This window comes from Phodopus roborovskii, unplaced genomic scaffold, assembly GCF_943737965.1.
Source record: "Phodopus roborovskii unplaced genomic scaffold, PHOROB, whole genome shotgun sequence".
NCBI classification, from domain to species: Eukaryota; Metazoa; Chordata; class Mammalia; order Rodentia; family Cricetidae; genus Phodopus; species Phodopus roborovskii.
This window is the reverse complement of record NW_026126444.1, coordinates 3253006-3270268: the sequence shown is the minus strand read 5'-3', so window position 1 is coordinate 3270268 and position 17263 is coordinate 3253006. Positions and strand designations below refer to the sequence as shown.

The window sequence follows — 17263 nt, the reverse complement described above, 5'->3', positions numbered from 1 at the left end:
AGGAGGGCTAAGGCTGAACTGCAGTCGTCTCTAACTGATTGGTGGATTCTTCCCTTTACTCTCATATATAGACTCTCAGTTCTCAAATGCAGATTTTATGAAAGCATTATTTAATAACAAGGTCGTTTTCCCTCTTGGTGCAACCTTCCTGTGTCCCCAGCTTGATGCTGTCTCCCCAGAACATCTAGTGTGAGCGGATGGCAAGGGAGTCATGCCTCTTGATGGTAGATCTACCTCAGCAGGTCCCTGTGTTCCTTCCTCTAATATTTGGTTCTTGGGAGTGACTTTTGCCTCATCTAGCCGGTGACTCTTCCCTAGCCCATGTAAGTCCTCTCTTGCTCATTCTGGGCTTCCTTACGTTTTTGCAGGCTTACTGTACCTCCTAGCATGACCAGAATCTGATCGGCCAACCCAAGCATTGTTTCCTGCGCCTGGTACTGCAGTGCTGGGGCCCTTCTCATTGCCCCACAAACTACAGCAGTCATGGCCGCTGCCTCTACTTCGAGCCCTGGAATTTCACAGCCCCAGGTAAGTGATTTGACCTAGTCAATGTATTTATTTGTTGTTTGGTAATCATAGCTCTGTGCAAATTTAAACTGAGTTTTAAGGAAGTATACTTTACTCTGGGGAGTCATAGGTACCTCTCATCGTCACTTGGTGGGTACTTAGATGGGAGAGATGCTGTATAATTTGGAGAGAGAGATGCTGTGTAATTCAGGAAGCAGCTGGAAGAATGAGCTGGTTTCTGTTCACAGGAGTTTACCACACTCAGGATGAGGATGCCCAACTGTCACTATTGCCATCAAACTCCAAAGCAAGACAAGTCAGAAGTAACTTCTTCTGCTCTTATTTCTGCTCCCCCACCCCCCACCCCAGGGAGGATGTTAACAGAAATAACATCTTTCCATTTGATCTAGTCTTCTAACAAGCCCTCAAAGGCTTCTACATTGTTCTTTTCCTATAATTATTTTTCTGCCTTGGCTCATTCTGGCAAAATTTGAAAACAAAATGGAGTTCTAGAAACTTCTGAGCAGTAGTCCTGCAAAGCGCTTTGGTTGTACATGAGGAATGGAAATTCTGCAAGGGCATCTTCTTTGTTTAGATTATGATATAACCTGCTGCCCTTTAGCCTCAGGAGGCAGTGTGGTACAATGGTAGGGAAACAGACTTGGACTCACAAGGCATGGGGTCATCTTCTTGTGCCTTGGACTGATTTCTTTCCTGCCCTGCCCTGCCCTAGCTTCAAACTCCACTCGTGTTATTATTCCTCACACAGTATTTCAGTGGATAAAACAGTAGCTTGTCTGCAAAGCACTCATAAGCAGTATAGTTTCTCATTTGCCCTCCCTTTGTGGCTTCTCATTTATGATGGTCATTTTTAGGCAAAGGTTTAAGGAAAAATAGGTACCTTTGAGCAAGAGGCATTTTAAATGCTTATAGTTGGTGCACAAAATACTGGGTTTCATTATGGTTCTTTCATAATGTGTATCATTGTACTTTGCTCGTTTTCTCTGATGTCTCTCCTGGTCTGCCTCTGTTCCTCTTACTGGTCTTCCCCCATTGCACCCATTCAGGTACCCCCTTCTGTTTCCATGTCGTGTATGTGGACTGCATTTGTTAGTTTGTTGCTGTTCCAAACACCATGAACAACTTAGAGAATAGTGTGTTTATTTGGGCTACTGGTTGCAGAGATTTTAAGATTCCATCCTTGTAATGGGAAAGCAGCAGGCATGGCTGAGGTAGCAGGAAGCCCAGAGCTCACAGCTTGAAACACAAGCAGAAGCAGAGAGTGATCTGGAAGTGGCCTGGGGTTTTTGACTCTTTCAGCCCACTTCCAGGGACATACTTCCTCCTGCAGAGCCACACCTCCTTGAATTTCCCAAACACTGCTACAGATTGCGTCCAGGTGTTCAAATCCATGAATCTATGGGGGACATTCTCACTCAAACAACCACATGGACATACTTTTTAACTGTGGCTTCTGCAGTCTTTGGTCTTGCTTCGCCCAGCACCCAGTCCTGTTGCCCCTCCCCCTCACTTTAGACTACTGTCTCCTCCCTCAGAGTTTTGCTTTTACTTACTTACTTACTTACACACACACACACACACACACACACACACACACACACACACACACACACAGAGTATAATATAAGGGTTCCCTGAGGACCAGCCACATTGATTGAAATTTCAATCTTGATGGCATAGGACATTGTTTTATCCTTCTTTTTTCTGTCTCATTTTGAAGGCTATTATATTTTGTGCATATTTAAAATAAGAACACCTGGTTTTGTTGTTGTTTTGTTTTCTAAGGAGTGAAGAAAGAAGAAAGGGTCATTCTTCATTTCCTGTAGAGCAGCACTTCTCACCTATAGGTCAAGACCCCTTGGGGGAGTTGAATGAATTTTTCACAAGGATCATCTAAGATCATTGGAAAGCACAGATATTTGCATTATGTTTTATAACAGAAGCCAAGTTACAGCCATGAAGTAGCAACAAAAATAATTTTGTGGTTAGGGTCACCACGACATGAGGAACTGTACTAAAGAGTCACATTAGGAAGGTGTAACTAGTCTTTCTTATAGGACTATCTTGGCATTGCCAATCCCCAAATAACAATACTACTTATTATTAGTTATGAAAGCTCTGCCTTAGCTTAATCTTGTCCCACTAGCGCGTATAACTTAAATTAACCTACTTGTATTAATCTATGTTTCAGCATGTGGCTTTTTGCCTTTCTTTCATTCTGTATGTCTGACTCCCTCTGTGTCTCATTGGCATCTCTACCTTTCTTCTTCCCAGAGTCCTCTTTGTCCCCAGAAGTCCTGCCTAACCTCTTCCTGCCTTGTTATTGGCCATTTAGCTCCTTATTGAAAGCAATCAAAAGGCTCCTTGGCAAAGACACTCTTCACATTATAAACAAGCATTCTGCATTAGGCAGGTTGAGGACTGCTGCTATAGATTAACTTGGGTTTGGTTTTTTTTTTTTTTTTTTCCATGAATAAAGTCCTTGCTATTCTTTAAATCTTCCAGGAGTGTTTTCAGAGATGTTTGATGCTTAGTGTCATCTCTATCATGTTATTTTTCTTTTGTTAGCTGGTCCATTATAGTCTCAACATTTGACTACTTGGGTGTCTGGCTGCTTTTAACCCCTGTAGATTTTTGGTACCATAGGGACTTAGAGGATGGGTCAAGAGATTTAGTTTGTGTTGCTTTAGGTTACCATTGCAAAGCCAAAGGCAGCTATTCCTGAGAGTGATTATGCTTGGCCTTTTTTGGTGAAGTGAGTTAGGCCTTAGCACAGGCTTCCCTGACCAGGCACTTTAGCATCCATCCTTGTCATTTGTCAGCATTTCCAATAATATTGACTTACCCACCATCTTCCCTGTTACATAAACTACGGTGGGTTGGTGAGTAATATATATACTTTTAAATGATTCATTTCATCAAAATGTTAAGCACTATCCAAAATAGAAAGGAGTCCTATTTAATATAAATGCCCAGGGAAACAATACTCTTGAAAAGGAAGGTAGATACTCTGGAAAACTCTCTGTGGTGTTAAATTGGTACAGCTTCTTAAGGGGTTTTGTATTAATCCTCAGTACTAATTAAAGGCAGTATTTATTAAAATCACGTACCTTTGCAGGCATACTGGTGTCTAAACACAGGAGGCCAAGGAAGAATGTAAAAAGATAGTCACACCAAGAAGTTTAAAACTTTGTGATATTCATTCACAGTTATTAATAAAGTCAGGTATTGGCTATGTTTTAAATGGCACGGAGCAGTTAATACATGCGTTTTTCAACATGGCCATGTTATCATAAGACACCTTATAAAGGGAAAAGAAAGCAAGACATAGAATAATCCTCACAGGAAGAGACCATTAAAACTATAAAACAAGACCATGTGTTTCTTAAGGACAAACATATGGCTCATAAACAGAACAGCAGAGGGAAAAAGCCAGCACATACATTTTCAATAGAATTCTGTTGCCCCCCAGAGGGCCCAAATTGGATCTGGGGAGATGATAAATCCCTCCAAAGCTTAACCCTACTCTAAAGAAGTGTAGTTTGTAGCGTTTGACTTCTTTCATTAGGGAGAATTTAAATTTAATTAAACATTTCTCCTTGAGGATCATTACTGAAAAATAAATAAATAAAAATGTCACGAAACCCCGCTTTTCGGAAGCATGCACATGGGCCCCATAGTTACACTGCTTGAGTTCTGATCCTGGCTCTGACACTCCCTGCTGAGCCTGAGGGAACGTGTTCACCCTCCCATTGCCTGCATGTCCCGCTTACCAAATAAGCAGAGCAGTAAAGAAGCCAGCCTTCTGGCATTGTTTGAAAAATGTCATGTGCAATTATGTATCAAGCTTAGAACAATGGCTGGTGCATGTTGTCCATGCATGTTGCCATGTATTATTGTTACTTCTCAGTAACAGGTCAGGTCTCTACATGTAAGAATAAATAAGATAAATCAGGTTGTTGCCTTGGTAGAGTTTAGAAACACAGTGGGAGAGGTACAGATAAGGAAAAGGCAAGTTAAAATGCTGTGTCACAGTTACTGTGACCCAGGACCTATGGCTGCTCTGGGAATCAGCACTTGGGCTTTTCCCAGGAAAACCACCGGACAAAGAGCCTGTGTATGACTATGAGCTCTCTTGACAGGAGGAGAAAGAGCATGTGCAAATGCTAGGTGGGCCCTGGTGAGAGGAGAGCAGCACCGTGCTGGTTCAGAGTGAGCACAGTGCAGTGGGGTGGTGGGGCTGTCCTCAGAAGCTCCTCTACCAGACCATAAGGCTCATTGTTGGATTTTGAAGAATTCCTTGAGGGGCTAGGTAGATAGCTCAGTGGTTAAGTGTATGTATTGATCTTGCAGAGGACCTGAGTTTGATTCACACACCCATACCAGGAGGCTCACAAGTCTGTGATCCAAGTTTAAGAGGACCCAATGCTTTCTTTTGGCCTCTGAGGGCACCTGTACTCATGTGTGTGTATAAACACACACACACACACACACACACACACACACACACACACACACACACACGTAGTTTAATGGCTGTTACCCAGGCTTTGGAGTCTTAGACCTATGTCTGAACTCTGATTTAACAGTATTCTGGGGGAAATTCTATAGCAATGCCAATCACAGCAGTAAAGTCTCATTCTTGTCCCATGCTGCACATAATAATAGTCTTTGATATTTGGGAACTGAGTCATTTGGGAGGAGTCAGCTGCAAGCTGGGATGATTAGATCACAGATCAAGTTGGTTTATTTTTCAGGAGAGATACAGACCTTTGGGTCCCCTGGCTCTAGGTCATGATGGGCCTTCCTCAGCGCTTTGTACAGTCAGGATTTCCTTGAAGGCATGCTTGCCTGTATGCCTCAGCCTGTGCCGATATCTTCTCTCCTGTTAGCTATTGTCTCCTGGAGCAGAGAATTATAAGAAGGCAGTGTCTCTTTGGGTAGCACACTAGGAGCAGCTCTCACAGTGCAGTCAGTCACCTTCCTCTGACATTACCCAGCCAGGGAATTTACATTCTTCTGAAAAGTGAACGGCATGTCCAGTGTGAAGGTAAGTGCACATTCAAGTGGGAAAAGCCTGAAAATCCCTTTCCAAGGCAAAGGCAACAATTGGAAGAAAAAAGAAAAGGCTGTGGTTTTTTTGTTTGTTTTTCTATTCATCTGGTAACAAAGAACATTTTTCAAGTAAAGGCTGCCTAACACCAGACATAAACTAATTAATATGAACAAATAGCCTGCGATTGTTTCAAATAACAATAGGGAAGAAAGCCCTCATTGTCACTCCTGCTGGGATCTCTGTTTAGTCAGCCAGGCTTTGAAGTGAGACAAGTTTGTGTTTTCTGCTTTGCTACTGCCTGGTCTCCAAGATGCAGGCTTGTTTCCTTGTGCTGGGTCAGGACGAATTCCTGACATCACTAAGGTGAGTGCCAGGATGGTTGGGACTGATAGCCACAGGAAGTCATCTCAACTGATTTATAGATAGCTTAGTCCAGAGTTGATACAAAAGACTCGGCATCCAAGGGAACCCAGGGATATATTTGTAGATAGGAGCCACTGGGTTTGGTAAAATGTTCCTGTCTTGTGGGGATGGGGGGTTGCTGTTTTCTGTTTCTAGAACTCAGCTAAATATTTATTTCTTTGTGGTTGATGAGGTTCCAGGGAATTGAATGGTAAAATTTGGATTTAAGTTTTATTTTCAATGTTGATGAAAGGGTCAGTAACTCAATACCATATTGTTTCATTTGGTGATATGTCTTGGTGATAGAGCCCCCAAATGGGTGTATGAGAACTTAGAAGGCGATTTGCTGCCATTTCTGGCATTCCAGTAAGGAAGAGACCTTTGCCTTTAGTGTTGTGGACACTGTCGCCTTCAAGTGTGAGATGCTTCATGCTAGTGGCATGGAGAGATTTTGATCCCTTGAAGTGATTTTGTTTATTTTCATTAAAGGTGTATGTTTATGTTGATTTTCAGTCTTAGCAGATTGCCCCTCCAGCTCTCATCTGATGTTTTAAAAGCCTTTGCATTTTCAAAGTCTATGTCTTAGAAGTTTTTACTTAAGAGTTGGTTGAAAGCAACTGAGTTCTGCATTGCAACATTGAACATGATACTCTGTGTCCAGGAAATCGCTCTCCTCCCTCCCTTCCTTCCTCCCTCCCTGCCTCCCTTCCTCCCTCCTTCCCTCCCTTCTTCTCTCTCCCACCTCTCTTTCTCTGTGAGCATATGCTCCTTCCACAGCAAACTAGAGTCCACAATTACCAAAAATTGGCCCACTTGCTTCACTTGTGTGAAGATGACACACTCCAGCTTTGCTCCATCTCTTATCAGTCTGCATATCTCACTCTTCATCTGCCAGAAATAAATTGTTTATATAACCACAATTCCATTATCACACTTAAGAACGGACAGCAACTGCAACTGCAGACATCACATTGTGCTCAATTATGTTGTCTCAGAAGGCCAGCAGGTAGACCATTCATTCTCCCTTTATTAACTTATCCCACGAACCCACAGAGCTTAAAGAGACGTTTTGTTTTTCCTCTTCACTCGCTGAAGAAGATGGAAATTATATCTAGACTGTTTGACCAACAAAGACTACCAAAGTGAGATGCACACTACAGTGCACCAGGTGAGGAAGTTAAGGCAATAGTTACATTTAACACTTGATTGCCAAGGAGTCATGCATGATTTTTATTAGGTGAAAGCATGAATAATTAACAGTTGTATGAAATACTATTTTATATGAACCATTAATTGCAGTGTGATGTTCCCTGGGCCACACAATGAAGGCAAAGTGTGATCTGGCTTTATATACATGGACCTGAGTAAGAGAGTTCCTAGGCTTAGAGCCACATAGATATTGCAAGGCTAAGCTATTGTATACCATGGCTAAGAGGCCTTTGGATACAGGGTTTTCTTTCAGCTTCAGTTTTTATTTTGTAGAATTAAAACAATATGCGCCATGCTTGAAAGTATAATGGGGAGACATCTGCTGGAGTGCTTTGTGGAGTCTTGAATAGATATCAGGCAGATGTTAGCTCTCGCCCTTTCCTCCATGGTGGTGGTGAGAATTCTTTACAGGGAGAAAGTGGTTACTGCGTGTGGCTTGTGTATGTGATCTGCATTTGTCTCATGCCAGAAGACCCATCAGAGGAAAGTAAGTTAGATAAACACTCTATGGAAAACTCCTATGTAATGCCAGGAATAAATGCATGTGGAGATAAACACTGAGCTTTCTGACTTATTCCATCTTGATCCATGTTTCGATTAGAAGTTAAATTTCTTCTTATATTGCTCTTTAAATTCATTTATGCTCCTTCTGTGTTTATAAACTCAGCAACCTTGAGAGGGTATCTTATTTTGGAATCTGAGAGTTCATTTTCAATTTTTCTTTCCTAAGATAAAATCACATGGGTGGTGGTGGCGAGCCTAGGGAAAACCACAAAAGATACCTATGGAGTTTGATTATTTATCTTTCTAATGTGTCCTTTTAATTGGTTCAGGCTGCGATGGTTAGTGAAGCTGCTTCTTTGTCCTTAAAGGGCATGTGGCTTTCTCTTACACACCCACTCTGGTGTGTGTCAGTTTCACACTCCTAGGTTCTCCTGATACTCAAACTTTTGTTGCAGAATCAGCATGTATGTCAAAGTGTCAGGATGTCCTATTTTTACCATAATTATAGGGCCCAGGGGTTGCTGTCTTTTGAGCTCTGAACCTTGCTATAACAAGACTGTCATTAAAGAAATCATCCTGAATTTGCTGGGTGATGACCCTGCCATACTCTAGTGGCAGAGTGTCACTTAAATACTGCCCTGAGGTAAAAATCACAGTTGTAGGCAGGCTGAAGTCTGCCAAAAAGGGAAAGGTGTGTTTCTTTTATGTGCTCCTTAGTGTGGACTGGGGCTGTGGTGCAGATTCATTTCTGAAACCTAGGTTGGCCATGGAGCATCATTCGAGGGTACATTAAGCCTGTAGAGAGTTAAGTGGTCTGGCAGCCTGTAGCAGACCTATGGGGTCCAGTAGCTTGTAGTGGAGCTTTGGGGTCCAGCAGCCTGTAGCAGAGCTATGTGGTCTGGCAGCCTGTAGCAGAACTTTGGAGTGCATGGTTGTGGATGAACAAGACCTGCATGACTTCACAGTCAGAATGTTTGGAGGCCGATCTCCACACACCAACATCAGAAGAGCCTCCACCAGATGGCAAAAAGATTTTGGAGTCGAGGTGCAGCCCCAATTGGAGATTGTTCATTGGATTCATGCATGAGCCCCAACTTGAGTGAGCACTTTGCTCTAGAACTTTGCTTAGCACTCACTACCTTAACTATGTTGGTAAGGCAATAAAGCCACCTACCTGTCAAATATTAGAGGGATGGACTCAGGAGAATTGCAACTTCATGGCTTAGTGGCAAGGTCACAGTTCAGGGATACACTGGGTTGTGTAGAGATGACATGGTCAGATGATTCTACCTCTGTGAGACATGTCCCTGCTACATCACACTTTCACAATAGCTTGGATCCCTAGGGCACCACCAGGCCTGCATGTGGGAATTCACCCAGACCCCCAGCAGGGGAGGAGAAGGTAAAGCAGGCAACTAGAGGGTGTACCACTGATGTGAGAATCACGGTCAGCAGATACATCGGACAGCATACATTTAGTTAGAACTTAAAAACAACTATTTTGTAAGACAGAATTTCACACCACAGCCCAACATAGACTTGAACTTCTGGTAATTTACTTACCTACTCCTCTTTATTTTTTGAAACAGGGTTTCTCTATGAAACAGCTCTGGCTGTCCTGGAATTCGCTTTGTAGACCAGGCTGGCTCTGAACTCACAGAGATTTGCCTGCCTCTGCCTCTCAAGTGCTGGGATTAAAGGCATGAACCACCACTGCCCAGCTTTACCCGATCCTCTTGTGTGCTGGGATAACAGATACAAGCTACAATACCTGGCTTAGTTTGGATTTTTCATTCTTTTAAAAAAATTTACATTTTGGCTTCCGTGGTGAAGTATGTCTTTAATTCCAGCACTCAAGAGACAGCAGCAGGCAGATTTCTGTGAGTTCAAGGCCAATTCAGTGTGTCTCCATACAGAGTTTCAGGTCAGCCAGTACTACAATGAGACATTATCTCAAAAACAACTAAAAAGTATGTCATTTTATTTGTTTAGTGCTCTGTTGTGTGTATGTGTGTATGTGTGTTTGTGTGTGTGTGTGTGTGTGTGTGTGTGTGTGTATGAACTCATGACTCATATATGCCCATGCCATGGCACGTATGTGGAGGTCAGAAGACAATTTGATAGAGTCTGTCATCTCCATCCACTTGGTGGGACCTAGGGATTGAACTCAGGTAGTCAGGCTTAGCTGCAGGCCCCACTGTCTGCTGAGCCAGCTCCCCAGCCCCAGAATTCTTATAAGTAGTTTTTGTTCTTTTCACTTATTAGGATTTTCTCTTGATATGTAAAATAGGAAAGGTTGCCTTTTATTGAATATTTTATTATAATTCTTAGTGCACTCATAGCAAAAGCAGTTTCCCAGAGCAGTTTTTACACTAAGGAAATGGTGAGAGAGAGAGAGTAGTAGATGATGGGAAAAACTAGAAAAAATAAGCATTTGTTGCTTATGCTTTAACTGAAACAGAACAAGTTGGATTTTTATTATTATTATTATTTTCTTATTTTTTTTACCTATTGATCCCAGTTCCCTCTCCTTCCCATCCTCCCATGCCCCCTACTCCCCCTCCCATCCCATTCCCCACCCACTCTCTAGGGAGGGTGAGGCTTTCCAGGAGGGAATCATCAAAATCTGTCAAGTCATTTGGAGTAGGGACTAGGACCTCCCTTCTGCCTCTAGGTTAAGGGAGTATCCCTCCATGGGGAATGTGCTCCAAGAGACCTTTTGTGTACCAGGGATACATCCTGGTTCCACTGTCAGAGGTCCCATAGACTGCCCAGGCCTTCTAACTGAGACCCACGTTCAGAGGATCTGGGTCCGTCCAATGCATGCATGTAATGGTGGAGGTCAGAGGTTGATGCTAGGTGTCCTCAATTGCCATCCACCTTATTTTTTGAGACCACATCTCAAAAATTACTGAACTTGGAGCCCCCACCCCATTTAGCTAGAGTATTAGACTATCAAGCCCCTTCTGTCTGCTTCCCCAGTGCTGGGATTGCAGGAGCATTCTGCATGGTGTTTTTACAGGGTTGCTGGAATTTGAACTTAGACCCTCATGCTTCTATGGCAAGCTCTTTACAACCTTACCCATGATGTCCCCACCCCCACCTGTTCCTTTTAATGACCCAACTTTAATTATTTTTTTTAGATGAACTATGTTAAACAATGGTGAAATGTGCAGGGATGTATCTGTTACTGTGCTTTGTAAAATGTTAACACTTTGATTCATTTTCTCACTCTTTCGTGTTTTAATTAATAAAGGAAATGAATATTTATCAGTCATTGAAGTCCTTTGTACTCCTTTCCCAGTGCTGTTAATTTCTTCATCCAGATGAGAAATTGATGTTTATTTTTCTATCTGCATGTATTTGGGGGCATATATTTCTGTGAGGGAAATATGAGTAATTCTAATCAATTTCTATACTTTTTAATGGAAGAGTGATGTGCCACATGTTTACCTGTATGAGTGGCTTTCATGGTTAGTGTATGTGAACTGACTTTATTTAATTTTTTTTCATATAACTTCTTGGCTTTAGAGCAATTTATTCCTTCTCTGATGCTTCAGTATTTATGTTGCTTCTTTATTTTAAAGTATACAATATTGACTCTCCTTATGCACATTTGTGATTACCCACCTGAATATGTGAATTTGAGTCATTTTTTTGAAACCAGTTTTCAAAGATGTTTCACTGAGTTTCCCTTCTCTAGCATCATATGACTGTCCTCTCTGGTTGTGACACTTTCAGACCTGCTAATTTTTCTGTGACAGAGACAACTGGACTTTTCTCTAAGTGCTGCTCAACCTTATCTGGCTCCTTGTGAGGAGAATTTCCACTTGGCTATTGGCTGTTATGGTCTTCTGGGAATTTTCTGTCTGTGTCTTTGTCCATGTCTTTTTCTGTTTCATCATTTTGTTTTTCTCTTTTTGATTGGTAAGAAATCTTTATTCCTCACTGTCAAGAGAATCTTATATGTACAAATTGCCAAACTTCATTCAAGCGTTCCCCCGTTTATTATTTTTTTAAAAAACAGTACTGAATTCTTACATTTTTTGATAAAATTTGGTCAATGTTTTGGTTTCATTTGGAAAAGTCTTCTCACTGCTCACAGGCTATAAATAAATTTTTAAATTTTCTTCCAAATTTTCAGAGAATACTATATATATTATATATAGTAACATATAAAATATATACAATAAATATAACTCAATAATATATAAGTAAAAATAATATGATCATATTGCCCCCAAATGGGGATCTGTGTATGATAGTGGTTTATACACCCCGAAGTGAGTTTCTGTGTTATGACATAGCAATGTTTTTAAATGAATGAATAGTTAATGGGTGATCCCACACCACCCTATCAAACTGCCATATGTGTGTATCAGTCTTCCTGGCCAGTTCCAGTGGCTTATCATGCATGTCTGTGCTAACCTTGAACTTGTGTATTCTACCTCAGCCTGGATTACAGGTCCATGCCATCATTCCTAGTTAGGCAAGTCCTTATTCCTCCAATTGTTTTTCCCAGTGTGAAGCCACCCTCCTTGTCACCTGAACTGTGTGTGAACTTATATTTTCTTCTGATCCATTATTTTACTAATATGGAGATTGTTAAGACTTCTAGCACTATTAGTGGGTTTTAGTTCAAACTCACTGTCTCAGACAAAGCCATTCTTGCTTCTTGGTAGCATTTAAAACCTTGTCTTCATTGACCATGATGATCTGCTGTGGGTGTAGCCCATTAACTTTGATTTGCAGTTCTTAATTGGCTCAGAGAAGCATCTAAAAGACTTGCTATATTTAATCCTGCATGTCTTTGGTATTTTTAGTGGCTTTTATCATTCCTCTTCTTAGGGACAACTCAGAATTCTCTGGAAATCTGCCAGTGTGTTGAAGCTCCCCTTTCTTCATCTGGAAGAGAAGAGCCTTCATGAGAAGGCACCACAAGACTCAGTTTGCTGCTATCCATGGGTTCTTTACACACATGTAAACATCACATTATCCTGCACCTTGCTTTATAAGAGAAACCACACTATTTGAGGTGAATTTTGTATGTTCTTCAGCATTCTAAGGACCTGGAGTTAAGCCGTCTTGTAGTTTGTGTCGCTATTGTTTTGTGATCTCTAATTCTAATGAAAATCATGCTATTTTTATATTTGAGGCTCTAAGAAAGATGATCATTATTTTCCTAGTGGTAAATGTAACAACATTTGAATAAATTACACGCTGCTTCTTTTTCTAATAGGGAGAAGTGTGTAGATGGGGTGCTTGTTTTAGATTTCATAACTAGAAATGAAAAAAGTCATAGAGATCTTTCATGCCTCCATTTCAGAATAAGAGAACTAGGACTCAGAACCACTTACTGAACACGTTAGCTGGTGTGTATTAGGAGCAGGAAGAGACCTGCCCCAAGACGCACATATCCTCCCACATTCTATTGCATTAATAGAAATGGGACCATGTGATCCAAGGAGATGGAGACAGGCGACTCCTCAGAGCACATGGGCCAGTCAGCCTGGTCTATTTAGCCACTCCCAGGCCACTGAGAGTCTCAATAGCCAAGGTGGATGAAAAACAATACCCAAGGTTGACCTCTGGCTTCCACATGCATGCACACACATGTGTACGTGCTTTGGCACACACAAGTCTGTATGCACATACATATACATGCACAGAAGTGGAAAGCAAGTTGACTTCATCTGTATGATATTGCTTGTTCTTTACCCAGCACAGATTAAGATGGCCTGAAAGCATGTCAAGGGAGTACATATTTGCATTCTTATCAGATTCCCTACTAAATCACACAGGTCTAATTAGTATTTTGTTCACTTTATGCCAGGTGTTTGTTTTTCCTCTTGACTAATGAGTGTGTAATTGCCCTGTGGGAGATTAGAAGGCATGTCAAATGGGCAGGAAGTGGCTTCAGCAGGCACACAGGTGTACCATTTTCGCGCCCTTTGAAGGCATAGTGTTAAGCTGCATCCACGACTGACATTCCATAAATGCCTGGGAAGGTGGAGAAGAGTGAGCGAAGGACAAAGACACCTCAGACAGCTCCATAACAACACCCTATAGAATTCAGGCTTGGCGGGTGGTTGTGACCTTGAAGATCACAGATAGGGTGAGGAAATTTCCAAGATGAACATCTGCTTTGCAGAGTAGCCACTGAGGTCCCATCCCTACCCCAAGCTTCACTTCCAGGATGCAGTGTGGGAGGGAAGGTCATGAATGCAGACTTTCTGCCACTGTGGGACATTTTATCGCATCTGCATATTTATTCCCTCCCCAGGGTAACATTTGACAGCTTCTTACTCCATAAGGATTTCTAGCTATGATGATTTAGAGCAATAGCTTTCATTGAAAAGTATTTCCTGAATTTTGTCTGAGCCCATATTTGTATTGTCCCTATGATTCCAAATATTGGTAAATATTGGTTTCTTTTCTCAAAGTAAGAAGGAAACCACTTATGATCTTACATAGATACATTGGGGGAATTTTGGTCCCTCTACTTTAGTACAGCTAGCTGGAGACCAAACACACATTTTCTTAGCAGTGTGGAAAGTGGCCATACTTCAGTAATTACCCAAATTGACTGGTTGCCTTTGCACATTTGGATACTTTTTGCATATTGTCACAATAATTTAAATAGTATGTTTAATATGTTTCAATTTCTTCCTCCTCTTCCTCTTCTCTCCCTTATATGATTCTTACCTGAACAATAAGAGAAAACAAACAAGCATTTGCATTCCATTCCCCCAGCTCAAGTCCTTTTTAGTACAATGATAGATTTATGCCAGTATTATTAAATTATAGCTCATGTAATTGATTTCAAGAGTTATTTTTATGTTTAGGTTTTTGACCATTTGAAAACAATCGCATGCCTTATGAGTTTTATGCACCAGAAATTTTGACTCTGTGTGTGTGTGTGTGTGTGTGTGTGTGTGTGTGTCTGCACTCGTGAACATGTGTGCACACACAAGAGTTTGTGTTTATTTAGTTACTTTTCTTACCACCCTGGTAGAAGCAGCTTAAGGAAGGAAGGGTTCACAGTTCAGAGGTCATAGTTCATCATTACTGAAAAGGCATGTTGTCAGGATCATGAGGTGACCAGTCACATAGAGCAGCAGAGAGAGCAGGCTGGCAGCTTACTAGGCCTTTAACTCCCACTGAAGACCAAGTGTCCAAACCCATGAGCCTTCGGGGGCGTTTCCTGTGAGGCCATCTACACTGGAATTCAACAGTCCTAAAGGTTTTCTCTACTCAGCAAGGTTTTGCATACCTTGGATTTTGTCCTAAAGCAGTGGTTCTCAATCTTTCTAATACTATGACTCTTTAATACAGTTCTTCATGTTGTAGAGACCCCCAACCATAAAAGTATTTGTGTTGTTACTTGTAATTTTGTTACTGTTATAAATTGTAATATAAAAATCTGATATACAGGAAATTTTAATGTAATATGCAGGATATCTGATAGACAACCCCTATCTATGAAAGGGTCATTTGATCTCTGCAGGGGTCACGACCCACAGGTTGAGAACCTGTGTCCTAAAGGTTCTCACATCAAAAACACTGGGGTTATTCTGATCTCTCCACCGTTTGGCACTTGCTTTTTCTTTATTTTTCCTTTATGCTTCTAGAACCTTTTTTACCTTTAAGACTCCAAAATCTCATTAAGCTATAGGAAAAACTTGAACTGACCTTAACTTTGTTTTGTAATTTGCAGAAATACAAGTCACCAAAGACTGTGTGTTCTTAAGCAGTAGTTTTTCCTCGTGTGGGGCTCAGCCTCTCCAGCTACACCCCACTATTTGGATCTTTGGAATAACTAGTGTTTGTTTTCACTCATGCCTCCATTTTGTTCTTGTTGTCTCTGATCCTCTCATCTGAATGCTGGATAGACATGAGACATCTCTTATTTTATTTAGCATTTCTATTTCCTAGGAACTGTACAGTTCTTATGTTTGTTTGTTTAGTTTCGGATTTTAGACAGGACTTTTCTGTGTATCCCTGGTTGTCCTGGAACTCACTCTGTAGACTAGGCTGGCTCAGAACTCCAGAGATCTGCCTGCCTCTGCCTCCCAAGTGGTTGGTGGGATTAAAGGTGTGGATCACCACTGTCCAGCTCTACTTCATTTTTTTTTTTTTTTTTTGGTTGAGAAATTATTGTTTTACTGTGTTCTGTCTGATCAATGCAATCATGGCTTCCAAAGACAGCCATCACTTAACCCACAGGACCTCTGAATAAGTAGCCTTAGTTGGCAGAAGGGATTTCTCAGAAATGATTCTACGAGATTTATAATGAAGAAATGGTCTTAGATTCAGGCTCCTTAAAAATGCTTTATTCACAACCCCTTTGTACCAGAGAAATGTTTACAAATGGCTGAGCATGTCTGTAAGGAAGTTTCTAGACCCAGTTAATAAGGTGGGGAGATCTACTCTAACTGTGGGGGATCTGGAGTTCTTTTTTTGGGGGGGGCTCACCATGCCATAGGCTGGAGTTTGGGGAGAATACAAAGGGGAAAGCCAGCCGAGTGCAGCATTCTTCACTCCTGCTTCCTGAGTGTGGAGTCGGTTGGTGTTTCACACTCTGCTGGTGGGATTCCCTGATAGACTGGACCATACCCTCACACCTTGAGCCAAAGAATCTTTAACCTTCTTTTTCTAGATATTTTGTCACAGTAACAAGAGAAATACTTAACACCGTATCTGTGTTAATATAATCAGAAAATTCTGAGTTCAGGTCATCTTGATGTCTTTGAGCAGAGACTATGTTCCTGTGTTCACAATAAAGGGACTAAATCAATTACTATGGAACTTGAGTTGGATGAAAGAGAAAATGGAAAATGGATTGGGTACGCCAGTGGGGGAGAAATAGAAGGTTCAAGAAATTGGATACCTTCAAAACACAGAGGTACTAGGCATCATATCAGAACTGTAAAGGGAGAAATTATGATGAGTAATTAGAATGTCTCAAGTATTTCCAAAAACAGGCAGTTCTGGGTGGTTGAAGAAGCCTTGTAGGTGTGATCATGGGTGTGGCTAACTGGGATGTAATGGAATAGGTCACTAGAGATGAAGTCAAAGAACTGACAGGACGGAAAAGTCAATGAATTACCTAGAATAAGGGCAAGGCTTGGGGTGGAACGGAACACTGAAGGCCAAGCCCTCTGATTTGTAGTGAGGGAGACACTGCGACTGTGTGGAAGATGCCAAGAGAAGCAAGACAAGGTCTTTAACCTTTAATGAAGAGAGGATACAAGAGATGATCAAACAGCATACTGCATGAACTAACAGCAGTATGACTTAAAGTTTAGCGTTGGGATCAGGGAAGAAACTATAGATGTTGTCACAAGTCACAAGACTAATCACTTGGGTATTTCATATTGCTTTTTCTTTAAAAAAAAATTAGTGTATTGTAAAAAATTATGTACAAGCTATGAATATTTAGTATACAAATTAATCAAAAATATTGATTGAGGTGGACCTGCTTGTACAGGCCTGTAATTCCAGTTAAAAGCACACACACACACACACACACACACACACACACACACACACACACACACATCT

The 17263-nt window shown here is 41.3% G+C and overlaps 1 protein-coding gene across 1 annotated transcript in view; it reads left to right on the top strand.

Moving 5' to 3' along the window:
* Positions 1–17263, top strand: part of Lpar1 (lysophosphatidic acid receptor 1) — a 119415-nt gene that overhangs the window by 49157 nt on the left and 52995 nt on the right. The window contains exon 2 of the mRNA XM_051187855.1: positions 369–528. Within this exon, the coding sequence (XP_051043812.1) occupies positions 484–528 (45 nt within the window). The 5' untranslated portion in view covers positions 369–483. The remainder of the gene's footprint in view (positions 1–368; positions 529–17263) is intronic.